Source organism: Thunnus thynnus, chromosome 15 (genome assembly GCF_963924715.1).
Source record: "Thunnus thynnus chromosome 15, fThuThy2.1, whole genome shotgun sequence".
Taxonomy (NCBI): domain Eukaryota; kingdom Metazoa; phylum Chordata; class Actinopteri; order Scombriformes; family Scombridae; genus Thunnus; species Thunnus thynnus.
Window position 1 is genome coordinate 25,950,527 of NC_089531.1, and position 26,977 is coordinate 25,977,503.

Sequence of the window (26,977 nt, forward strand, 5' to 3'; positions counted from 1 at the left end):
TAAATGTCTAGCTCAAAGGACAACATTTTGACATCTTTGAAGAATCCACCTTACCTTTTAACACTCAACTGATTACGACCCAACACACCTGACGTCCAACCAGTCCGCTCCACAAAGTCCCTTTATCTACTGTATACTACCATTTCCACCATTCCTGTTTATAGTAAGTCACAGAGCAAAAAAATGTTCTAGTGCCTCAACTAACAGGAATGTAAAAAAAACTTATTAACTTGTGGTCCGGACTTCAAACCATGCCCTGCACCATGACTAAGTACCACAGAAATTCAAAATGGCCCTTAAGTGTCTTCTCCTAAGCCAGGAAGTCTTTCATTTTGCATCACCTGGTTTAGACTTTTCACTCATAACAGAGACATGGGTGGTACAAGTCTCTGCCTACCTTTTCCTCAGCAAGCCCACCACCACGGATTGTGATACTTTGAAGGTGGTGGTTTGGTACTTCTTTATAGATATTGTACCACATTGAGCGCTGTCTTGTCAGCACTGGACAATATTCCTCATTTAAGGTGCAGATGTCAAAAGTGGGCAGGACAAGTCATCTTTGCTGCATTTAAATATGCTGTCCTCCCAACCTAAGCAGTAGTTTCTTATCAGGGTTTGAGGAGTTCACGTCCTCATTACACTAGACGGCAACTTTTTGAAACCTTGAAAATATTTAGTGACTTCAACACCCACATTGCTGATTGTTCAGACAGATTTGCCTTTCACTTTTGAACATGAGACAATCTTTTAAGCTTGTCAAACATGTCTCTAGTCCAAGACATGCAGTAACTGTGCTCACTCCAAATTGAAGATGCCTCTTAATATAAATGCATTGTCTTTAATATGGATTCTATTTAAGATAAGGAAATGATCAAACAGACCATTTGTTCTTGTTATCTCAACAGTCAATCTTTTAAGGAAATGTCAGCAAAATTCTGATTTTCGTAAACAGTAAACCTACAAAAAACATCTGATCGCCACAATGATGTGGTGAAGAGCCTGCAGAGGTTCATCTCAATCATCCAGGTGGTACAAAGACTGGAGAAAGTTCAGTTGAAATCACTGGATTGAATTTTTGACCGAAGACGTTCCATCACATAGAAATGTCTTCAATCGTAAAACCTTTTTGGCATTTTTCAGCCAAACTTTTACTTCAGAGAGAGTTTGGGCGAGGTGAAGTAATCCTAGTCAATTTCCACTGACCTGCTGTCCATACTGCATGCCACCCATAGCGCCAGGTGTTCGGCTCTGCATCCCCATAGGATATCTCTGAGGGCCCGGAGGTCCGTAGCCCTGCCCTGGGTAAGAGCCTCCCTGCTGGGGTCCAGGCCCTGTGGGAGGCCCTTGCTGCTGCGGCTGAGAGTAAGGGTTGGGTCCTCCATATGGCTGGCCACGCATCTTCCCTACCTGGTCCATTGGGCTTGGAGGCTAGGGGACGCAGACAGAGAATTTCAATGAGTGAGCTGCAACAATGGATGGATAGACTGGCCATGTCAGCCACACGTCCTATCAAGCTGCTAACAAGCTCTGTAATAACACCATGGATGGGTTGTGAATTCAAATACATGACCAGAAAAGATGAGAAAACACAGTCCAGGTCAAATATAGTTGAGTTATTTTAGTGGGTTTTCTTGAAAAGGCATTACTCAGCACGCAAATGATGACTCTACCATTGCAATGTGTCGTGCAAGCATCATCTCATAAAACAGTCACAGTATAATCAAGCAAATATAGAACAAAAAGCAGAAGGGGAAGGGAAAAAACAGTAGTGGATTTACTTTCCGACTAGAAAGGGAAAAAATTGGCCATGAATGAATGAATGAGCCCACTATATCCGCCAGGAGCGTTTCCCTGCCCAGGAGATCATTGTGCCAGTGGGTGGATACTGTTACGGCGGAGACGTCGGGGAGGGTTTCTATGAAAATAAGCTTAAGGAAGTGGAAGTGTCTGCGGTAGCTGGAGCTGGGCCCACCCCTCAGCTGGAGTTGTGTCAGGATGGAGGCCGGGGTGGTGGCGGTGGTGGCTGGGGGCTGACCTTGGCCAGTTTGGACTCCGGGAGATCCACATGGCCCAGGCAGACGGCCTCTCTGGCCCGAGAGCCGGGGAGGAAGAGAGGGGGGTGTTCGTAATGAGGTAGCCTCGCCTGTCAACAGCTGGAGCCAAGGTCATAAAGTGACTGATATTGTGTGTAGAAGAGATGAGCTTGGTGGAATACCCCCCCCAAACACAACACTCCTCCAATTTAATAATAAATTTAAAAAAAATAAAATCAAGAATTCCATTTAACTGTAATGAACTGGTCGTCCCCTGGAAATAAAAGAAGAAAAAAAAGGAAAAAAAACGAAATTCACACCAGGGTTGTGATAGGTATCTTGTCTGGTTGGCGCAACGCAATGCTGTCAACTCATCACATCGCTGGCAGCCCCTCTGTGTTCCCATCAAACCCACCGCAGCGGCATCTGAAAGTACGAGCCACAATGGAGGCTTTGAAGTAGCAACACCTCCTGGCCTGCTGACCTCGGGCAGCAGACACAAAGCTTTCATTGCTTCCCACGGTTATTAATCTGTGTGTGTGTGTTTTTTTTTCCTCCCCCAAAAACCTCTTTTCCTTGGTTAAGGGAGACAACCACCGGGGCTATTTATAGCCAGCAAGACGGAGAGGGCAGTCTGCCGAAAATGTAACAGGTCCCAGCTGCACTGCTGTTTGAACCTGGGCCAGGCCTTGCTCTTCCTGGGCTTTAATAAAGCAGCAGGCTTTGGCACTCTATGAATGACAGTGCTGCAATGAGAGAGAGAGGAGGTCGGGTGGAGGGGTGGGGGGGGGGGGTGGCGCGGCAGGAGGCGGCGTATTTGTGTATTTGTGTGTATATGTGTGTGCTGGTGTAGGTGTTTGGGAGTGGGAGGAGGGAGGGGAGGGGAGGGGGGGGGGGGGATCAACAGGCTGTCAGGGCGGTCAACCAACATTATCCAAGATAACATATTCCACTCCAGATTTTCCCTGTAGCCTCCCCCAGGCCACACTCTCCTGAGCTCTTCCAGGTTCAGGAGCCTATGTGTGTGTGTGTTATGTTGTGTGTTATGTTGTGTGTGGAGGAAAGGACGGGAAGGGAAAAGGGAGGGAGGATTGGAGGGGGGGGGGGGTGGAGGAGGTTGTGTTACTACGATCCCTAGGGTCATTACCGACCGCACCGTTGGGGGGGGGGGGAGGGAGGGAAGTAACAGGCCCCGGTAGACACTCTCCTGTGACCTCTAATGCACTTTTAACCCCAGTCTGCAAGGAAGGACACCATACACCCCCACCCCCCCCCACCTGACATCATACCACGATGGGAGACCTCACAACACAGTCAGTCTGGAGATGGCTGGTGGACAAAACTGAAGCAAACCTCACCTTGTTGCTGGTTTTCCATCCAATTCTAACAGCGGCATTGGTCCAATTACACCAACAATAACAAAAAAAAAACCTCCACATTCTCACATACAAAGCTGGAGAGACTTTCAGCGGACAGAAATATGTTATAGCTCTTTCCTAACGAGCTGCTTAAGCAGTTAGACGGAGCCTCCCGTGCCATCCGTAAAGTGCGCCGCCGAGGCCCGAACCGCTCCGCTAACGTCCTCCAATCCACATGAAAAATGACTAACATGCTAACAAACTACAGAACAGCAACACTAAAAAGGTAAAAATCTATTTCTCATTTGGACGAAATCTCTCAGCGACGACCGGGCCATAAAACAATCAACCTTTTTTTTTTTCCCCTCACCGATTTCGGTCGATATTTTTTTTTTTTTAGCCGGCAGTGAGGATATTTCTACACCAGCTTGTATGCCCGCTTTTCCATTAAGGAGCCTGACAGCTCGGGCCTCTCTCGGCGGGGAGAGAGAGAGAGAGAGAGAGAGAGAGAGAGCTGGAAAGTAAAGCTTGGCTACAATCAGTGTTTCCAGCTCCCCGAGCCACGTGGAGAATCGGCACCGACGCTCCCAAAACAACCACTCATCTCGTTCTCATGTCTCACTGAACAACCGCTCTAAAAAGATGTTTGTTGCTGCCGTCGTTTGACCAGGTGAGTTTATCTTAAAGCCGTCGTCTCTAGAATTAGATGAAAGCAGCTGATAATCTGAACCAATATTCACTCAGTTTCAAAATAGTGAAATAACATTGTGATAATTCTGGAGGAAAGAGGATGAAAAAGACTTGAAAAACACATTATTTAGACATTCAGTGGAATGAATATAATAGATTTTTTTTTTGTTGGGTTGCTTCAAGGATAATTCTGCTTTATCACTTTATCTGCTTTATTTTCATAGTTATCCTTTAAGGCATGTTTCACCACTAAAACTACCAAATCCCCACAACATATATGTGGAAAACATCCAGTCAGGGCTGCAACTAACTTCAACTACTTTTTCCATTAACACATTTTGATCATTTTGTCTTTAAAAATGTGAGAAAATACTGAAAAATGTGCATCACAATTTCACAAAAACCTCAAGGTCACTTCTTCAAATTGCTTGTTTTCTATCCAATAATATTGCTCGAGCATTTTTTTTTTTTTTTTTTTGCTTGAAGCTTAAAACGACTAATCAATTCTCAAATAGCTACAACTCAATTTTCTCTTGACTGATTAAATCCACTAACCGTCTCAGCTCTAAACTAGTCTCAAAAAAAGATGCTATAACGCTGATAAAGTCGTCGTAACGGCTTTCAAACTATGTGCAGCTCTGCGTAAATCCCTGAAGAATCCAGGATGTTGAACTTGCTCAAGAGGTCTTGTTTTTTTTTTTTTACTCCTCAACCTCATTTGGTCATGTTAACACATCTGTGCGCTGCAGGCTGGGGAGATAACTCCGGCCAGTCTACTTGCTCAGGCCTTCATTGATCTGTTTACCAGATTTTCCTCGCATTTCTTAAGTTGTTCGCATCTGACACACCATTACACATCCTCCTCCAAGATCCCAGAGAGCTTGTGTGCATGTGTGTGTGTGTGTGTGTGTGTGTGTGTGTGTGTGTGTGTTTTAACCACACAAAACAACCTCTGCTGCATCTTGTGTATAGAGGTCAGGGGCAGCAGAAGGCTCTGTTCTTCTTTCTTTTACTTATAGGATGAATGGCTCTTTAGAAGGATGACGCAAAGGCTCAAGTGCTGCTGCTGTTGAGTAAGTGAGACCTTGAGCATCTGAATCATAACCAATGAAATTATGATTAAAAGTTGTATTACGCTACAGATACAAGGCAGGCAAAACTACAGATAGATGGATTTATGTGCATCTAAAAAGGAGCAACATATTTCAAAGTGGAAAAAAAAAAAACCAAGTGAATGTTAAAGCTTCACTTCATTTTAATATGGAAAAACGTGTTATTCATTGGTTCAAGGCATGGGTTAGACGGTTTCGGATGTATCATAGGAAAATGTCAGGGGTTGGAGGTGGTGGTGAGGGTTAGATAGACTCAGTGGAAAAATGATAAGGCATGCGGCACTACTGGGTGGAGAGCAGGTCTGAGTCTCTGTGTTCTGGCGTTAAAAATGACAACAATCACCATCTGACGAGCAACCAAAACAAGCTAACAGGCTAACAGGCTAACGAGCTATCTCGTGCGTATTTGTCATCCCGCAGCAACAGTGTGGAACTTCTGAAAGGAGAAGTAACATCTTCGTTATTTTTGCTCCTGAAAAGTTGAATTCAAAAGCGATAAAAATGTACTCTTGTTGTGTTGCTGAAGCTTTACCTGCTACTGCTAGTTTACAGTAGCTAACGTTAACTTGTGTTAGCAAACGTTTGACATGTATCGCTGCAACATTTCTCTATTAGTTGGTGGACTTTCAGTGTGTTTACATGCTCTCAGTAGCCAGATTAGAGAAACCAGGTTATCTGGGTATTACTCTCTACTTGTGTTACTGTTATGCCATTTTTAATATTCACCATTATTCTGCATTTGTGTACAACATTAAAATGAATAAAGAAGACAATAGAGAGACTAGCAACAAGCTAACAAGTATCAGAGAGTAATTATGTAACCTATACTGCAAAAAAGTCCAAATATTGCAATGTTATTTCCCATGAATATTATTCAACCATAAATCTAAATACAAATACTCTGTTTTGCATATGATCATGAGATAACATGTAGGGAGATTCCCTGATACACACAGATCAAAAGACAGATGAAAAGACTTGGCAGAAACCCACTCATGTCTTACTGAAACTGTCTCAGCTTAAAGGCTGAGTTTTGTTCCAAAAAGGCCGATGGTATTTTTTAAAATGGGGTAAATTAAAACACATTTGAAATCAATAATATAATACTAGTCATTGTTTGCTCAAGAATTTTAGTTATCAAATCGTTTTTCAGATGTAGACTTTAATTAAAACCTTGAATATTATCATAAACTCTTCAACATCTCTCAATTCAGGTTAAGGCCTGAGTGGAATACTGGTCACTTCTATAATAAATATATGACTAATATTTTGTAAAAAAAAAGGAACACTTTTTTTATGAGAAGGCTCAAACAGTCGTGTCATGTCTCAGCACAGCTTAAAGCTTTATAACCAACTTTGCTCACAGAGCAGCAGAGTCTCAAACACCAACGCTGGATGGCAACTCAACCCACAACACTGCACTGTCTCTCTCTTTTTTTTTCTGCTCAGTCATCTAATCAATTTCTGAAGGAAACTCCTCCCCTCCCTTTTTTTTTTCTCTCTCTTCCATAAAAAAAATAAATAAATAACCACAATTAGCACATGGCTAATCTGCATAGAGGAAAGCCAGAGCACTCTTGGCAGAAGAGGTTGCACTGAGTATATTGTGTCATGACTGGGCTGCTGGTGGATATTGCAACTATTCAAAACTGTGTGTGTGTGTGTGTGTGTGTGTGTGTGACATGGGGATGTGGGTAGGGATTTGTAAGGGGTTGGGGAGGGTGGGGTGGGGTGGGAGGGTCTGGAGCAGTGCCTGAGAGCAGAGCTGGAGTCTACGGGGCCGAGCGGAGCAGATGGACCGGGGGGGGGGACAGACGATAAACAACTGCTGCTAATTTAATCCGCCACGCGGCCACATGGCCTCGGCTCGGCACACACACCATTGTTCTGCGTTAAAGCCCCTCGACACGCAACACACGCCGGCTAAGGCCGCCCTCATATGGTTGGCGGAGTCTACACACACACACACACACACACACACACATCGCATGTCAAAGACGGACAGGATATCCTACGCTAGACCACAAATGTCAATTTTAGGGGTGAGATTGTTTCTAAGGGGCGAGCCGAGTGAATCAGTGCACTTTGGACTTAACAGCTTACTTCACATTAAAAGCTGTTATCCACGTTCACAGTGGGAGCTGCCCAGTACGACCACTCTTTCACCGTTTAAGCTTTCAACACATACGCCGCACAAGTGAAGGGTTAAGTACCTCGCTCCAGGACAGGGACAGTGTTCCTCATTCACTTTCTCCTTTTTACTTTTCCCCCTGGCTGTATGAGCACTTATGATGGAGATTTCTAGACTGAAGAAAAGCAGAATAACTTGAAACTAAATGTAGAGGTTGATCATCTTCAGAGAGAGCAGGAAGGGAACCTGACTGCTTCCTTGATACCTACTGACATGTATCTGTGTTACTAAGTACAAAAAACTTACTTGAATTAGAATTAATTAAAAAAAAAATGCCCATCACAATTTCCTAGAGGCAAAAATGAAATATTCAAATTGTGCTCATTTTGTCCAAGTTTTCAGTTCACTATACTTTACAACACAAAAACTCAGTAAAAGTCTCACATTTGAGAATCTGGAACAATCAAATGTTTCACATGTTTTTGCTTTAAAAAGTGACTTCAATGATTATTCTGATTATCAAAATAGTTGGTGATTAATCTTCTGGCAATCAACTTATCGATTCATTGACTAATCTAAATCTACAGCACTCTTTTTTTTTTTTTTTATACTTATTCTTTGATCAATTCCTGATATCGATCCAAGTTTTGGACTGTGCTTTATTCAGGAAAAGTTCTTGTGTGGCTGTTTTTGTTTACACGACATCTGAGAACTTTTTGATAAATGGAAAACGGGGGTTTGTAGAACATTTAGAAAATTGCTGAAAAATTTTCAAATGCTACCCAGCCCTAACAGGAACTATGTGCAATAAATACCAACTGACCCACATAAATAATGACCAGGAACAGACCAAGGCTGCAAAGTTACCCTTTACATACCCAGACTGTGAAACATTATTTAAAAAAATTACTTTAACAATTCTTTTTTTTACTTATCAATCCTTCTGGAAGGAGTTACACACTCTGTAAGTATTTCCCTTTTTTCACAAACAACGACCACACCAAAACACACAGCACGGCCACAGCTGCAATAGCACTGAGACTCTCTTACAGCTGCCATAAAGCATTAAAACAATCCAAACCACTTGTTAAAATGCTAACGTGTAGCCAACTGGTGTGAAGATCCATACGTAAGAGCTTAAGTAAAGAAGAAACCGTGAAGCTAGGGAAAGAAAAACAACAACAACAACAAAAAAAAGCCATGTTCTCAATTAGGCAATTAGTGTGCCTTCCCACTGCATCAGCCTTCCAAGTTCCAACTTAGCGCTGACCGCTGCATGACTCTGGATAAAAGCGAGGAGGCACTGGGTTGGGTAGAGGGGGTGGCAGCCCGCGCCTGCTGCTGGTGCTATCTTCCACGCCGAGCAGAGGCAACAGCACCCTACTCGCCCAGATGTTCACCCAGCTGTTCCGAGGAATTCAAAAGATGTTGAGGGAAGAGAAAGAAGAAGGGAGTTCGCACACTGAGATGACAAAAAATCTGCTCTCACATCTCTGAGAAATGAGGGGGGAAACAAAGCTTTTCCAGGGCTATCTGAGGTTAATAAGAGCAACAGAAAACAACAACAACAACACAAAGACGGGAGGTGAAGAGCACTGATCTGCACCTGTATGAGGCTGCTGTGTGCTTTGAAAGAGTAAAAATCTACAACGCTGCTGGAAAGTTACCTTACATTTCTGGGCAACTTACTGCCAAGGGCAAGCAGCCAAATGTAGATGTCACATGACACATATTCCCAGGTCACATCAAATTGAGTTTGCAAAAATTTTTTTTAAAAGAGGAAGAGGTTATATCTGCTATCTTACACTGACACTCCTACAGTCATACAGGGAGAAATTAATTGTAGAGGTCAGACATCAATTATAACTCAATTAATGGCGATGTAGTTTGACAAGGTTAAGGTCCGCTCTCTAGCTTTTTTTTCTAAGAGTTTTGAACCACATCTCATGATGTAGTTTGAAGACTGTGAGAGGTTGAAAGCTCTGGAATAATCTAGTAAGTGGACCTGTGACAGATACAGTACACCAAATTTAAAACTTACCAAAAAAAAAAAAAGAAAAGTTTCAGATTTCTTGCCCAAAGTTAGCTTAGGACAGAGCAAAGCTAGATGTTTCCACTTGTTTCCAGTCTTTATGCTAAGCTAAACTAATTGCCTGCTGGCTGTTGCTTCATATTTAGCATGTGGACATGATGGTGGTGTAGATCCTCTAATCTAACTCTCTGCAAGAAAGCAAAGAAACGTATTTCCCAAAATGTTGCAATATTCCTGTGTGCAACGCCAAAATAAAGCAGAAACAGCTCAAATTAATGCATCAATTTATGAGGAGAATTTAGTGAAGTACCAGCGCACAGTAAAAAAAAAAAAAAAAAAAAAAAGCCCTTTAAACTGTAGTTAAGACAGTTCAAAACCTCACAACATGTTTCCTGCCTTGAGAAAGAACCAAATTAATTTCTATGGCAGCTTGCTGAGACTGTCCAGTTGTTCACTGATAATAAAGAAAGAGGGCTGCCTGCTGCCTGGCCTGTCAGTGTGATGTTGAGGTTGGAGGTACAAGAGAGTGAACATTTGCCCTGACTGCCGCCTGTCAACCTGTCAGGCCAAACTTATATTTCCTGGTGACAGTCGTCGATTCCTCGGGAGCGAGACGGGGTGAGGGATGTTCGGACTGCGAGCGGAGAGCAGGGGGCCGGTGGGCACGGAGCATACTGTGGTGATAAACGCTGGATGGCAAAGCAGATGTTCATCATCTGTGTTCATCACACAGTGGAATTATAGCAAGTATAGACATAGTGATGTATACTACACCTGCATACACAATAAAAACTGACTTTTTTTGCCTTCTACTCTAATGGTGAAGAAACATAATTGTACAAAAAACACAGTAAAATATGAATATTTTTGACAACAGCTGAGGAATCAGATTCATTTTTTTTGTTACCAGCCAAAATTGTTGCACTGAGTGCTGAACGCTGTCAAGCAGTGTCCCAAATTAACTTTCTGACTCACCTGCCAAGAGGACTGGTAGATGAAAAAAGCATATTTTTACCAGCAAAATTAATAAATTGCCTTTTTGTGTCACATATACATTAGTTTCAGTACATTTCATGTTGATAATAAGGTGTTATATTGAATACAAACTTAAAGGGGGCATGAAACGTGCATGTTTTAGCACCGGTACCGCCCAAATATATCAGAAAAACACCTTTTAAACAGTTGTTAAAACCACAGATATGACTAATTTATTTTCATAATTTCTACCTAGCTACCTAGCTAGCAAGCCGCCATTTTTGAATGACATCATTGCCTGCATAATGGGGTTGGTTGGTTCTGTTGGTGAGTGAAGACTCTTTTTTTTTTTTTTATTAACGTCTAGTTTCTATTCTGGTCTTTACTTTGGGTGCTGTTATAGTTCCTACTACTAGATTCTAGAGACTTGTTATCAACTGACTGTGTCTAAAATATATGTTCAGTAAAAGGCAAAAGCTAGACTAGACAGAAATACTGAGAAATAGTAGTGAGTAAATATATGATTTGGTCTACTGCCGCTACTGTTGGTGTTATGGATATGTCCTTCATGAATAAAACAGGGTGGCAGGTGTTAATTTCACTTATATTATATCTGGTCAGTTTCGTTACTCTTCGATCATGTAGTTCCAGATTTAAATCTAAATTTTGTCAATTTCGGACTATTTTATTTAAATAAACTTAATGTCCTGCTGCTTGTGTTTAGACAACATTTAACATTTAAGAGCTTTGATTTGTTTTGTTAATTGAACAAACGAGTTTTAAAGGAAAAACATGTCTATATTCTAAAAATATCTTTTGCCACCAGCGCCAAAACTTGGACAATCTAGCAGCTAATCAGTTTCGATTAATTTCAAACAACGCTCGGCCGCTTGACTTCCTCTTCATTTACATTTTGAGTCACATCCAAATAATTTCTTCTAATAACTTCATAAAACATCCCATGATGCTTATTTGAGAGCCCGGTGTGAGTACGGAGTAAGAGCGGCCGTCCCGCTTCGGGTCACATGACTACTTCTGAGAAGAAAAAATGCTCACAGATAAGCCACTTGATGCGTTAGCGGGCAGCGACTCCTCTGTCAGCAATGAATGCAAAGACAGTGATCGGTTACATCACGTTGCCGAGACTCGGCTCGCCCTGCCGAGAAGGATGCTTATTCAGGCTGACCATTGGCACCCTGGACGACCCATTACGATAAGTGTGTCACTCACTACTATGCCAAAAATACCCTGGCTACTGAAAGAGGCGAAGCCACTTAAGGACCTGGCTGGGTCACCGGCTGCCTCATGGTTAGAGTCACAACTGACACTGACGTCACACACACACACACACACACACAGCTCCGCACACATGAAAACATGCTTGGTCATAATGTGAATCATAGCCCAGTCATTTAAAAGTAATATCAAGTTTGTACAGTGTAGCACGCCTGTCCGCTTTTCACTCAATCTACAGGAAAAAGGAAGTTGTTTTTTTAAGCGGCAGTGATTCCAACATGCTTTTCAGGCCTCGCTTAGAAAGGAACCAGCGGTGAACTGGACTGGTGAGACCTTTTGGGGGACTGTTCGTTCGCTGTCTCTCATTGACAAAAACCAGCCCCGCATGGTGCTCGGCCATGCAAATGTTCAGGTCGAGAGAGGAACATGCCAACAACAGTTACTGCTTTTTCCACAGCTATGCCACCATCCCATCCACATGTATCACAACCAGAGTCTGAATTTAGCATCAGCCGGGCAGCAGATACTGGTCAAATGTGTCTTTGGTGCATAAATCATTGTCACCTGCCGCACAGGCCAGAAACAATGACATTAAATAGCCTTTTTTGTTGTTGCTTTTGTCTGTGAAACTTTGTTCCTGCTGACCAACAGCGGCTCTTTTTTTTTTTTTTTTTTTTTTTTTTTTAAACCATGAGCCGATCAAATCAAAACTAAACAATGGCTCTGGATCAAACAAGCTGCTAGCTGGCCGCCTGGTACGCTGCTGCACAGAGAGAGGTGGCATCTAAACATGTGGAAACACTGTCAAACTCTATGATAAATGTATATTAATTATTCAGGCCACTTAAAATATATATATTGGCAGCTGTAAAGTTAAATATGCCATATCAATTTGAACTCTTGTCTGTTGCTGTAGTGTTGTGCAGTAGAGCAATATGTGAAGGGCTGCTACTAATCATTATGTTTACCTTACCAGAGAAACTAATTGTGTCTACCAACAGTCCAAAATCCATAAGGGATTCAATTTAAAGCTGCAACTGATGTTTATTTCCATTATTGATCGACTTATTCTCTAGATCAGAAATACAGACAAATGCTCATCACAATTTCACAGAGCCCATGCTGACATTTTTAAATGTCTTATTCTGCCACTTTCAGTTTTTTTTTTAAGAGCTGTAAATTTAATTTCACATTTTACAGTCAGTCTCCTGCTGTAATAATTTGAGCCAATAGTCTAAAAAAAAATATGTTCAATCTACTATCATAGCAGATGGGGGTGAGCATGGGGAAACAAGAGGGACATGTGGAGCCATTATCAGTGATTATTTTTGAATTTTTGTTTAAAAAAATTACTAAAATATTATTGGTCAATAAAGAGCAAACTGGTTGTTTTGTCAGGCCAACAGCAGCCAATAGAAGACAGAGATACTGAAATTGATGTCATAGACGACCGAAACATATTCACATTTGAAAAACTGGATCAACTTTCAGCTCGTTTCAGACTAATTGATCCTTTCAGGTCAAGTTTACACTGACAAACACTCAGAGAAGCAGCGAATCTCCACATCTGACAAGTTGGAACCAGACAATCTTTTTCTATTTTATCCTTATAAAATGACCGACATTGTTTCTATTAATCGACTAATTGATTAATAGACTAATCATGTCAGCATTGATCCATCACTAGTTTTCTTAGATTAGTTTAGTCTGCACAGGTTTTTGCCCTGCTTGCTCTAAGTGCTCTCTACAGCAATGCACATTTTACATTTAATTTGCACATTAATAGCAATGTCTTGCATTAAAGTTTAAAATTCTATTTTTACTCTACTTATTTATTTAGTATAGTACTATATATATATATATATATATATATATATATATATATATATATGATATGGTGATTCATATCCACACACACACATCTCATTGTGTGCGTTTTTGTAAGCTACGTGTGTTTTTTGTCATTTATGTGATTTCTGGAACACAGAAATTTCCCTTTGGGGATAAATAAAGTTTCTCTCTCTAGGTTGAAATTGTGCATACCACATTAGGCAAAACAGAAAGCAAGGCTATTACTAGAGGGCACGATCCACAACAACACACGCCATGATTGAGTTCCACAAAAGTCATAAAGAGAGAAAACAAAGTGTTCCTCATGTGCTTACGTTCCCCTTTTTTCCTCTTTATATATGAGCCATTGCCACTGTGTTTTTTTTTTTTTTTTACAGAGAGCAAAGGTGAGTGCTGCATGAGAGCTGGGAGGAAGCATCATTCTCTACCTCCTAGTATCATCAACTGCACCCATTTAAAGGTTAACCACTTTATTCCATAAAGCCTCCGTCATACGTCATGTAAATGAAGTCTGTAGTCTCACGCGGGCTCAGAGAAGGATATTACTATGCTAATCTGGAGCATTTTAGAAGGTAAATGTCAAAAGAAATGAATTACCTTTACATTCCAGAGTGCCCCGGCGCAATATCCTAACTTTGACATTTGTCCGTGGAGCAACTTGTTTTTCCCCCCCAATGTATTTCCAATGTGCAACACTGGGCTCAGGTGTTCCTCAATACTTCAGTCATTTGCACCAGCTTGTGGAATGGTGATCCCTCCCCAAACTTGTGGCTGGATACCTCAAATCTATGAGCGCCTTCTCTATTCTGCTCAGTATTGAGAATTGGTACGGGTAATTGAGGGGTCTCAAGGATGAAGCTACCAAGGAAATAACAGTGAACTGTGGAAAAAGGCAGAGTTTGAAAATGTAACACTGTCTGTGCTTGTCAGCGGGATGAAAGACTGATGTTACTAAGGGAAGACGGATGGCTGGTGACACGTGGAGTAAGAGCAGGTCAGAGAGACTCCTGAGGCAGTGGCAGAGACACACACACACACACACACACACACACGCACGCACACACAAAACGCAACGACCACCAAGTAACTACCGCACTTTAAAAACACAAATACACACAGCTGTCAGGGGCAGACGAAGATCATTCACAAAACTCCCACCACCACCCCTCCTCCCCTGGGTATCACTGACACCGTTTCTCCCTCATACCACACACCATCCAGCTTCACACACACACACACACACACACACATACACACACACACACACACACAGTGCCGGGAGGCAGCATGCTGTCCATGTGGCCTGTGGAGAATCATTACTCAGCAGTGCAACGCTAAAGAGCCGAGAGTGAACTTCCTTTTTGAATGCTCTGTGTTCCTCTTCTCCACGGCCCCCCCCTCCCCTGCAACACAGAGTCTAAACAGTAGCTGGAAGTTGTTCTGTATGTTTTCTTGGAAGCATATTTTGTTGTTTACTGAATACGAACAATTAACAAAGTGTAGAGACAGCAGCTGTCAAAGAACAGCGTGACGCTTTCTAGTGACTGCATACAGGTTGATATTTAACTGCTCTGTCCACATATGTGACCTTATTAAACTCTAAAACTACTATTATTTATGCATGGTTTCAAATACTGATATAATTGTCAGTTAAAGCTGCAACTAACGATTATTTCCTATTGAAATCTTTTCTTAACTGTTTGGTCAGTTGTCCAAAACCCAAAGATATTCAGTTCACTATCATATACGCACAAGAAGAAGCCTCAAATCTGCACATGTGCAACATTTTTGCTTGGAAAATAATCAAAATAGTTGATTAATTTTCTGCTGATCGCCTCGTTAAATAACTGTCGTCACAACCCAGAATCACAGCTTGAATCAGCAATTATTTGAGCATCATTTTAAATACAAAAAGTATCAGTGAAAGTCTACCTTCTTCTTCACAATTAAGGTGGTAACAATTACTTTCATGATTAATCTGCCAATTTTTATATTGATGAATCAGTTTGTCAATAAAATGCTCATCACAATCACCCAGATGACCTCTTCAAATTCACTTATTTGTCCAAAAAAAAATGCTTAAAGTGCCCAAAAATATCAGTTTACTATGTTTGAAAACTGAAAGAACCAGAAAATATTGCATTTGAGAAACAATGAATCAATTATGAAAACTGTTGCTGGTAAATGTTCTGTTTGATCAACTCATTATTTCAGCTCTACTTATAATCACTTTAAAATCTTGTGATTATATTTAAACTTCAAACCAGTTTGTTGGAAAGTTGCACCCCTCCCACAATAAACTTTCCAGTCCAATCTCAAACTAATGACACATTTAGCGTAGCTCTGATGTACTAACTAAGGGCCTCTTGTCTGTATTAGTTCTGCTTTTTGAATCACATTGCCGAGCCAGACAAGACATTTGCTCTGTTCGATATTAAATATATTCCACCTTCATTACTTTTGACACAATAAAGCTGTCATGAAACTGTTGATTTGTAAGCTTACTTTCCAATTTGTAGTACAACAGCAGCAGCAGCAGCAGCAGCAGCAGCAGCAGCAGCAGCAGCAGCATCAGCGGAGGAGCGGAGGTGCGGAGCCATGTGTGCGTCTATTAGCAGCAGTCAATTTAATAAGTAACACCCTAGGTTTGGTGTTTTTCATTAGGTTTTTTAACTGTGGGAGCTTTCCAAAGAAATATTTACAGATTGGTTTCGATTATGATTTAATTCAAACTCAATTTGGGGAAGTCAGCCTTGCAGAGCTGCGGGGCATCCCTGATGGCTCACTCCCATGTGTTAGGCGAGGGGAAACACCTGGTGTTATACTATCCAAAACAACCGCACTACAATCCACTTCAGAGTATTTTGTTGTTTGTGTGCGAGGCATGATGGAAACCCATAATATTATCCCTCACCCACCTCTCAATTAACGCATTAATTCATCTTCAGCAGGTGGCCCAAGGCAGGTGAATGGCTCCATAAAAATCACCCGTCGAATCATTACCGGCGATATATCCGCCAATTAAAAGGCCAATCATGCTGCCGTTAATGAATGGAGAGTTGAAGCATTTAATAAACGCTGCTAAAATACAGCTACTTATCACGGACGGCTCTTCTGCAGAGACTGGCCAGTAAAAAAAAAAAAAAAAAAACCCTCCACCTGAACTTTGGTCTACTGGCTGCCACATCAAGCTCTGCAGTCAAACATCAAACATACAACAAGTCCTCTGACTGAACATAATGTGCACATAGCGGTGGCCTTGTGTGACACATTCCCGCCATGATTGGTCAACGGTAAAAAAAAATCCCAAAAAACTATTCACCTCACCTTTCTGTCTGTTTGCCCTGAGTGTGAGGTTCTATCCTGCAAGAACATCTGGGATTACGTCGGTTAAATTGACGCGTTTGTTGTGGAGATGTTACCTCCACCGTCGTCACCGACGCAAACTCCTGCTAAAGCTAAGGAATAGTGATTCGGTCTTTCTCGATTTAGTGACACTAATGAGGTTCTGAGACGGCGAAAAATACAGTTTCTGCTGGTGTTCTTAACAACCTAAATGTTCAATTACTTTCCCAGACACTCTTCCTACACTTCTACAATAAGACAAAGCTGATGCTATTTTAGCAAAGAGCTGCTCATTACCCCCCTGAAAGCACATTAGGCCCATAAGAAAAACCTACACTGATGATAATCTACTGAAGAAATCATGCATAAGGAAGACGGGACAGACGGACATCAATCCTCTTGCTCTTATCCATATCAGAAGATATAGATATGGTTTCAAGGATGTGTACACAAAGAAAGCTTGTTTGAAAACTACTCGGACCACATCACCGTAAAGTATGAAGCCCTTTAACGGCAACACGGTGCTGTCACTAACACACCCTGTCATCAACATCAATATGCCACTAAATTCAAGAAAAAACTGCATATTCATGCTCATGTTGCTTTCTGAGACACTTTAGAAGTTCCAGCGACAAGAACAATATGCTCCTTTTGTTAGCTTGTTGTCCTGTTCTCCATTTAGAGTTGTGAACCAGGAAAAGGTGTAAAGCACTGATTCAGTAGAAGTGCTACTAAGACAACAACCAGTACTGACGGTTCATAAAGACCTGTGTATGAGCAACTCACATACGCTGATCCTTAGAAGAAAACCTCTCTGCCTTCTCTAAACTAAAGTCTGTTGAGAAAAAATAATAATCAGAGGAAATCATTTAGAGAAGTCATGATTATTACTAAATACACAATGTCAATAAAAAAGAACATATCCCATGTGGTGGTCTAAGTAGTCTCGCTAACAAACCTGACACTAAAGAAGAGCTTCAAGTGAGAAAAGTATCTTTTCCACACTGGCTGAGATGCTGTCAGTTCACCCTGTTTGCTAGGATTTAAAGCTAGCCTCAGGTACGGACACAGGAAGTGACAAATTGCAGCTAAGGAGGGAAAAACAACTTATCTGCTAAACAGCAGTGAGTAACATACCCTTCATAGAAAGACAGACACATCAGCAAGATATTTCTCACCACTTTTTGATAGATTTGTGTATGAAGCATCACGGATCAGCCGTTTAATTAATATGACCGTGATGTTTGCGGGCGCCTGACGTTAAGTTGCGGGATTTCTGTACATTTAGATGAAAGTGTTTAAATTCTTTTGACAGACATCAATCAGACAGACGTGCTAATGTGCATCCTGTGCAGGTTGAAGCGTCCACAATTTACCTTTTTGTGATTCAGCGAAGCGGAGGACGAACTGAGTGAAAAGCTTGTACTTTTAAAAGTTTAAAGCAACAAGTGGAGGGAACGCTTCTCCAGATGAACACGTTGTCCTCAGTGATCACCCTTTAGCCAGAAATAAAGTGTCTCCTCTCTCGTAGATATTCAATAAATCAACACGCGGTACGACCTCCATCATGACAACAGTATTTTTAGTATATGCCACATGCAAAATTTACCAAAAAGCGAGCACATGCAAGCCCAAATCATCTATCTATCTATATATAGAATGCATAAAAAGTCCTGCCATTAGGAAAAGTCAATCAAATTTCCTCTTATGGCTGCAGATATACAAATAAAATTAATGCACAATTCTTTCCCAAAAGCAATCACATGCCCTATTTATTGGTGAGAATGGTACATATATATATATATATATATATATATATATATATATATATACATACAAATGAGGCATCCTTCATCTACCCAAATATATTTTAATTATAAAAACTTATTATATAATCTGTGTTAAAAGGAACTACACAGCTCACAGATGTCGCCTACAGTATAAATGACACTGATCTGTGGAGTAAAAACACTACGCATGTGTCTGTTATCACTGAGGAGAGAGATGTAGGTAAGCACTGTTGACATGGTTACACTCTCTGCATGTGGAAGTAAATTAGGCTATTGTAAACCTGCTGGGAAAAAAAAAAAAAAAAAAAAAAAAAAAAAGCTGTGACACTTGGCTGACACCTTGGCTGCTTGTAAACACAACCGGAGCCAGTCCGACACTCTCACGTGGCCACGAGACGTTAGAGCGCACAAGCCTCCTCGGCTCCTGATCTGGAAACAGTGGAAAACACAGTCACACAACGGGGCTACATGACCACACCTACTCTATCTGCTGTACCAGAGTCAGCCGACATGAAGGAGCAGTGCACACAGTGTACCCGAGAGCAAAAAACTTCAGGTGCACGTCTGGGGTCAACGGCTTAAAAAAAAAAAAAAAAAAAAAAAAAAAAAAAAAAGGCAGCAGAGATGTGACTCAGCACATGTGAACTTCAGGTTTAAAAATACAAATTAAAAAAACAATAGCGGATATACATGAGTATTGTCAGCATGCAAATTACTGCAGTGGGAGGAACTGAACAAAATGTGTTCCTAAAATGCTTTCAATAAATAAAAACAATGAGTAAGGTGTTATTCTCAGATGCAATATGTGCTTTCTGGTGTATTTTTTGTTTATATGAGAAAATATTTAAATATATGAATAAATACAAAATGTATAAAGATATTTTAAGACAACACAAATGCAATTAATAGTGTTCAAAATAATATAACATATAGAGAAAATAGAAAGAGGGACTATGTTGTCTTGACACGGTGGAGGAACACATAACTGGGCAGAGGGGGCTGTTTTTCTGCAGCCTTCCATTAGATGCAATTATAAATGGCCGAGAGCAGAGGGATGGGGGAGCCAATCAGATCTCGGCTCGCATGTCAACCTAAGACCAACTGTCTCCTGGCTCTGACAGCAGGATTTTACCTCCATAATTCAAATCCCCAAAGCAAAGGCAATCTTGCACTTTGCCAACTTCAACCAGCGGGGCCGTGTTTACAAGAGCAAAGACACCGAGAAAAGCGGACGGATCCGAACCGAGCCGCAATGAATGAATCCCTCCGTCAGGGATGAAATCAATCGCGGTCACAATCACACTTTGATCCGAGTAAACACTTAGCGGGTGTAATTGTTGCCATTCACTGGACTGTGAGACACATCTCCACCTCACCGTGCAAGCTGCTTTTTAACCGACAGACGGGACCTTTTCTTAATGATTATGCAAATGTTATTTAACGGCTATCGCTGTCATTTGCGTCTTGTTTATTGCGCTGACAGCCGTTGACACAACTTTAATAGCGCTGGTTTGAGCACAACACTTAAATGTAGCGATTTTACCGCGGATTCTTATACCAACAACACAGCACTTTAAATACAAGCAGGCTGAAGAAAGCACTGCGAAGAAATATCACCTTATCTCCCTATGCACACACACACACGCACACACACACACACTTTCCCCTGACAAACTCTTACTCTACTTAGTCAAACTCTTGCCCTGCACCAAGCAGGGACACACACAAACACTTGCAACTCGGAAAAGTTGTTTCTAACAGAATATGCGGCTTGTTTCGCTGTCTAAACACTATTGCAGGGGGTGGTATTGGGAGAAAGAGAGAGGCAGCCATTTTAGAGCTCTTGCTACATAGACAATGGCTGGGCCAATGCAATAATGTGCAACTCCACAGTGTTTCTTCTGAGCTACTGAGTGACTTTAACTTAGCCAAAGTGTGGCCGAGCAGTGAGTGAAGTTTACCTGGTTTCTGTTTGGAGGCTGTCCAGTGTTTCCCGGGCTCATGGGAGGCGGATGGTGGGTCCTTTGTTGCCAACCCGGATGGACCCCACTATACTGGCTGCTGCCCATGTCTCCTGGTCCCTTGTTGGCCCCTTCCTGATTGTTATAGTCTCCTTGGGGGTAATTCGGGTAGCTCCTGGCAGAGCTAGGGGACGTCAGGAGCTGATTTAAAGTTGGCGTTGACGTAGGTTGTTGGTTCCCCATGTTATACCTCTGGTTATTATAAGAGGCAGCCTGCTTGCCTGGCTGCCCCCCAGCCGCCGGAGACTGGTTGTTACGCGGGGAATTCATGGCCCCGTACCCTTGTCCCTGATAAGAAGTCCTGCTCTGGAACGGGCTGTAGTTGTTATAATGGTTGGGGTAGCCGTGTTCGTGTGAGTTAGCCGGGTAAGGGTCCATCATGCCCGGCCCCGATGCAGCTGCCATGCCAGGGCTTTGTTGTCCGCCATGTTGATGAAAAGGGGCCCGGCTGTAGTGCTGGTTGTAACCGTAAGGAGGTGGAGGAAAGGGGCCCTGGTGGTGGTGGTGGTGGTGGTGGTGGTGTCCCATTCCGGGATGGTTATTCCCTTCGGGCCCGCCTGAATCATTCTGATTACTGCTATTATTATTATTTACCCTGGGCAAATTCCCGTTGCCGTTCTTCATGTCAGGATCCCCTCCTCCCCCAGCATTCCCAGCATCGGTCCCGTCCTGCAGCTCCTTCTGGCCGGGAGATCCGCCGTCAGGTCCCGGTTCCTTATTTTCATGCTGTTTCTCTCCCGGTACCGACTCCTCCTGTGGGTCCCGATCCGGCTTTTTGAGTTCGGATGGCGGGTTAGGGTTGAGAGTGGCGACGCTGGCGACCTGAGCGGCCATGATATCCCTCTCTCTCTCTCCCCCACTCTTTCTCTGCCTCTCTCTCTCAGCACGGCGACTCACTCACAATCAAACTCCGAATAACCATTTAATATAAATACAATTATATTTATAACAACGTACCCGCTGTCCCGGTTCATTCCCTCCCTGTGCCCTCCGCCCGGACCGGTATCCGGTAATCCACCGCGACTCCGTTTAAAGTTAAAACAGAGAGGGGGAAAGTTTGTGAAAGAAAAAATATATAAATACAGAGCCAGGGAAATGAATTTCATCCACACAAGTGTGTGTGTGTGTGTATGTGTGTGTGTTGGAGGGGGGGGGCTTCTGTTACAGAGCGAGAGCTAGAAATCAACCAAACCAGCACGAGGCTTCGCGAGACACAGCCATCTTACCGACCTGTCGCGAGAAAACAAAAACCCGGAGCGGAGTCCTCACAGAGAACTGGATCTGGACTGCGCTCACCGTCTAATAACAACATTGTTTATACCCCAGAAGAGCCATTATTGTAGGTCTAATGCGTTTTAAAACGGAACTCATGCATAAAAATGTCGTAGGATTCGAAAAGCCCTGTTTGTTTGCATAAAGTGGAGGTCATTCTGAGACTAATTAAGTGTTGCATATAGCTGGAAGGCTTATGCAAATAAAGATATACAGCAAAGGGCTGTCTGTAAAAGTGAGTTTATTTCCTTTAGATTTGAAGATATGTATTTTTATCTTTTTTGTGTGTGTTCTATACTTTATTTCATTTTATTTAGAGGACCTACACTGGTCATTATTGGTGTATATAATTTATGCTTGTGTGCCTACATTATATTGATACTCTCTGCTAAACTATGAATGTATGTCATAAATAGCTCTGTCTGCCCGAAGAAGTTAACAGAATTTCATCCCTGATTTCCTTAATGACCAAAAAGAGTACTGAAATATTTAAATTCAGTTCAAATATGTTGAAAATAGCCACATGCTTTCATATACAAAGCTTTTATCTAACACTGCTAAATGCCACAGACTTCATGTCTACAGTATGATGATGTTATACAATGAATATAATATGTACCTTTCCTTTACCATAATACTATGCCTTGAAGTCAGCCATAAGTTTTTGACCGTTCTGATTACAAAAATTGCTTCATGCATGAGCTGTGTGTTCTTCTTTGTTACAGTCATTTTGTGCACTTTTATCTTATTAGCTCATTAAAGGAGTGGAGCAAACTGGACTACAATGTCATCTTCTGTTAGACTGAGCTAATGGGTGGAAGTGACTGCTTCCATACTGCTGCCATGTGTCGACAACAGCAAATGATGAGAGGAGCGAGTACAGCGGAGGAAAGTAGAGGAAAGCATGAAATTACAACCTGTGCATGTCTGTGCAGTGTGTGTGTGTGTGTGTGTGAGAGAGAGAGAGAGAGCGCGAGAGAAAGAGAGAGAGAGAGAGAGAGAGAGGATAGAAAAGGAAGAAGGATGGGGGATGGACTGAGCCAGTCACAGAGCAGGAAGTGAAGATACATAAAGAGAAACATTGGTGGTGGAAAAGTGACCATGTATAGTTCACCGATATTCAAAATCACATGTTATCTGTTTAAAGTCAAATCTCATGCCAACACACACACGTATACAAGAACGAGACGATATTTGGAGAAGGCTTAAGTCGCCCTATACAATTAATAGGAACAGACACCCTGTGTCTCTCTACCACTCTCTCTCTCCCCACCCCCTTTCTTCCTGCTCTCTGCCTGCCTGCCTCACGCTCTCCTAGCAGCAGCAGCCTTCCCGCTGCCTTCATGTGCTGTCAGAATTCTCAGAATCACACTCTGAGTCAGACACGAATGACTACTACATAGTAAAAATTACACTACTGTGGAAGGGAAGTGTGAAATTTCCCGCCACATGCTTCCTTAGTTACTGTGATAAACCCACCAACATAAATACACATAATATAGGTTAAAAAGTAACCTTTACAGTTCCACTAGATCTACAGTGGCATTGGCTACTTCAACAGCAAACAGTAATGGAATGAAATAGATTGTAAACAATACAGATTAGAATGTAGACACATGGATAATTATGGTCTGTAGTAAAACAGCATCATGAACACAACTGATATTCAACACAAATGTGTTTTGAGAGAATAGGGTACTAGAGTCTATTGACAGTAATGTGAAAATAGGATAAAAATATAAACATCTATTAAATATTTTGTGTCTTAAAAACATCAACAGAACATTCAGCCAGCTCTTGATAAATGTGAGGGAATGGGAATATATTTAAAAATATTGTTTTTTCATATTGAAAGATAGTGTGCATTTTAGTTGCATGACATGCAAAAATTTGCTTGTATTTGCCTTTCAATTTCTAGCTTATCTTAGACGTTTTTGCTTAATTTGATTATGTAAAGTGGCTCTTAGACACACCACACACACACACAAACAAATAACAACTGATACAACAAATGCATGTTTTCGATGTGGCATAAAGTTTGTAATTTCCAACTAGAAAGCACATGAATGCTGCGACATTGTGTGTTCACGAGCCTCGGGTGGAGCACTTGAAGGCAGCATCACCGCTTGCAAAAGCAGCAGAACTTTGCTATGTGAATGTGGGGGATGGGAAGCAGCAGCTCCCTGCTCTGCTCAGTCCTTTCTCTCTACAATGCGGGGCTTTCTGTTCACATTGCTCACTCTGTCAGTGGAAAAGAGATCCTCTTTTACTTTAAGTTTTACTTAGGAACCAACAAAAATATCCACATGTATTTTAAAGCTGCAAAGACAGCTTTTGTATGTTTAATAAAGCAGAGTATGCAGGGTGGAGGGGGTCAGCTCAGCTGCTGTCTGCTTATATAGGCTAAGGGAGGAGTGTGTATGTGTGTTAGCAGAAAGCGCAGAGACAAGGCTGTAAGGGAGGAGGGGGTAGGGAGCTTCTATTTCTTTTTAGCATAAACTTGCTGTTTATTATCAAGGGGTGCAGTCTCTCTTCTTCTCTCTTTCATATTTTTGTACCTCATAAAAGAGCACCACAATCTGCTTTCTATGCTCTGTTTTCCCAGTCTTATTTTAGAAGTGGCTTCAAAATGTGCTGTATTTTCAGCGCTCACCTTGAAAAAAATATTTATCTGTTCTTCAGCTATGTGTAGCTGCAAAGTGACTTTAAAGCACTAAGATCATATGGTATGTTAAATCTCTGGGAGAGCAACAACATGATGCTAAAGACCTCCTGTGCAGCTAAGAGTGTCATACATTTATTTATGTGATTCTTGTTTTACAAGGATATGGTGTTCTCTAAAATGCCATGCTGCCTGTCCAGACATGTTTAACAGCAAACATGAGGACCTCTGTAACAAAGAATTAATGGGGACACAGTGATTGTTGAAAGTGATATAACTTGGACTGCAGACTCTCACTTTGGAATACTGAAGCTGAATCAGAAAAGCCCGTCTATAGTAGTTTACGGATGATATTACAATTGCAGTCACTGTACTATTGCTGTTGCCACCCACAGATAATGGAATGACTTGACGAAAAAGTGTTACCATGAAAACTTCTCACTGTGATTCTCTGTCATAATCCTGTCTGGCTCATGTAGAATAAGATTCACACTTCCCACATGATCGCATAGTATTGTGCCCCGTTTCTGTCTTTTGTCTCATTCATATTCATCCAAAAAAGAAGAAAATCTGATGTTATCCTCAGATTTTAGCACATGTGCTGTCTGGACTTTATCACATTTGAGTCTTTGCTCTGACTGTTGATTGTATGGGAGAGGCAGAGAGGGGACGGCAGGGAGGGGGGTCATGTGACACCCCCCCACCTCCCCACTTCTGTCCCAGGATGATGATTTAAGAGTGTTTACTTGTGCCCCACCACCGCCTCCCTCCGAGGATGACCATGATGCATCACCTTCAGCCCGATGCCGCGGCTTCCCTGGCCGTCGCCAAGGCAGCAGCTTGGACTTCATCCAGGGGCCTTTTTCTTTTTAATCATTATTAAACTGATATTAGGGGTTGATTAGAAGGAAGAAAAAGAAAGTGACAACTGAAGCAGCGGTGAAAAGCTGCATTTAAAGTTGCAAAGAGTTGGGAGGAGTTCATTATTCAAATAAGACTAGTTATAAATGCAAAACACAAATTTCAGTGGACAGGCTAGAGCCATAAATATTTTACGAACTGAACTAAGCCAAAATATTCTATTTCTGTTAATTTATGTAAGCCTTTGATTTTCTTAAATATGCATTTTTAATGTAGTAACTTTCTCTGATCTTCGGACAGTAAAAGTGTCACTCTTGTTGAGCGAGTTAACTGATGACTGATCATTCAGGAGTTTTTCTTTTATTTTAATCCCTTGGGATCCAGTCTGGGAATGGAGCCATACAATCACCAAGACAACCCAATAATGTGGCGTGGAATTTCCTAACAAGAGTGGAGTTGAATTCAGACACACACACACAGATGCATGACACACAACCACGTGTACAATAGGGGACTGCCCATTGGTCCAAAGGACCATTATTCCAAAACCCCAATGGTTCGAAAAATGTCCCATTGGACCGAAAGCCCATTAGTCTGACGGCCCGTTATCCTGAAAACAAACGCCCATTGCTCAGAAGGCCCATTGCTCCAAAAATACACACTCTGGTGACTGCTGGCCTGACTACTCTTCAGACTCCCTTAATATATTGCTCAATTTAACAGATCTGGGTTCCCCATTACACGGATATTCCTCCTAAATCATAACATGTGACTTTGTGTGACTCTTAAACAAAGACTTTTCATTTCGGCTGATATTTAACTTTAAAAGCTCTTGTGTGAACTAAGTTAAATAAACTAAAATAAGATGTGTGACATTCTGAAACACTGCCAGTCCACAGATTTTTTTTTTATAACAAGTGATTTCATTAAATCAGAGCTCTGCTTTGTGAAACATGACGCCGTATTTATCAGAACTGCGTGAATTGTGAAAAGTCTGTTTGATAAGTTAACTTACATTTTATATGACTGATGATGAGGCAGCAACACAAACATGCTAGTTTTTACTGTGTAGTTTGACCTACAGTCACCTGTGTACTAAGGATTGACTGGAAAAAATATTTGAATTATTTTTGTGATGTTAATAGTGTCATATTGTGAAATAACTTTATTAAAGTAAAAGTCCTGTATTCAAATCGTATGTGACAGTAAACATTTTTATTGGTTAAATGTAGTTAAATTATCATCAGATAAAGTCTTCAACTGTTTCCTACTGTTGGAGGAAAACCTCTGTTCACATATTGTTAAATCTAACAGAGCCAAGCTTACTCCTTCTAAGAGATCATTTATGATTGATCTCTTATGACTCATAAACAGACACTCACTCATTCGGTGATCATTTAACATAATTCGGTAATAATTTTAGCTCCATGTAAAGTGCGTAAACGTGATGTTTCCAAGATAATCCTCATCTGCCTTAACGATGCTGTTTGCACATTTTTATAACTGCTGATTTATTAAATCAGAGTTCTGCTGAGTGAAACACCACACTGAATTTAGCAGAGGACCTTAATAATAGAGATAAAGTCTGTTTTGTCAGGTAATAAACAT

The 26,977-nt window shown here is 41.5% G+C and overlaps 1 protein-coding gene across 2 annotated transcripts in view; it reads right to left on the reverse strand.

Annotated features, from left to right (window-relative positions):
* arid1ab (AT-rich interactive domain 1Ab) overlaps positions 1 to 26,977 on the reverse strand; it is a 67,497-nt gene that overhangs the window by 31,734 nt on the left and 8,786 nt on the right. The window contains exons 1-2 of one of the 2 annotated variants that reach the window (XM_067611549.1): positions 20,515 to 21,896; positions 1,204 to 1,428 (exon numbers count right to left, since the gene is read on the reverse strand). In XM_067611549.1, coding sequence (XP_067467650.1) covers positions 1,204 to 1,428; positions 20,515 to 21,408 — 1,119 coding nt within the window. In that variant the 5' untranslated portion in view covers positions 21,409 to 21,896. Of the gene's footprint in view, positions 1 to 1,203; positions 1,429 to 20,514; positions 21,897 to 26,977 lie in introns of those variants that run through there. The other variant, XM_067611550.1, reaches the window with a different exon arrangement.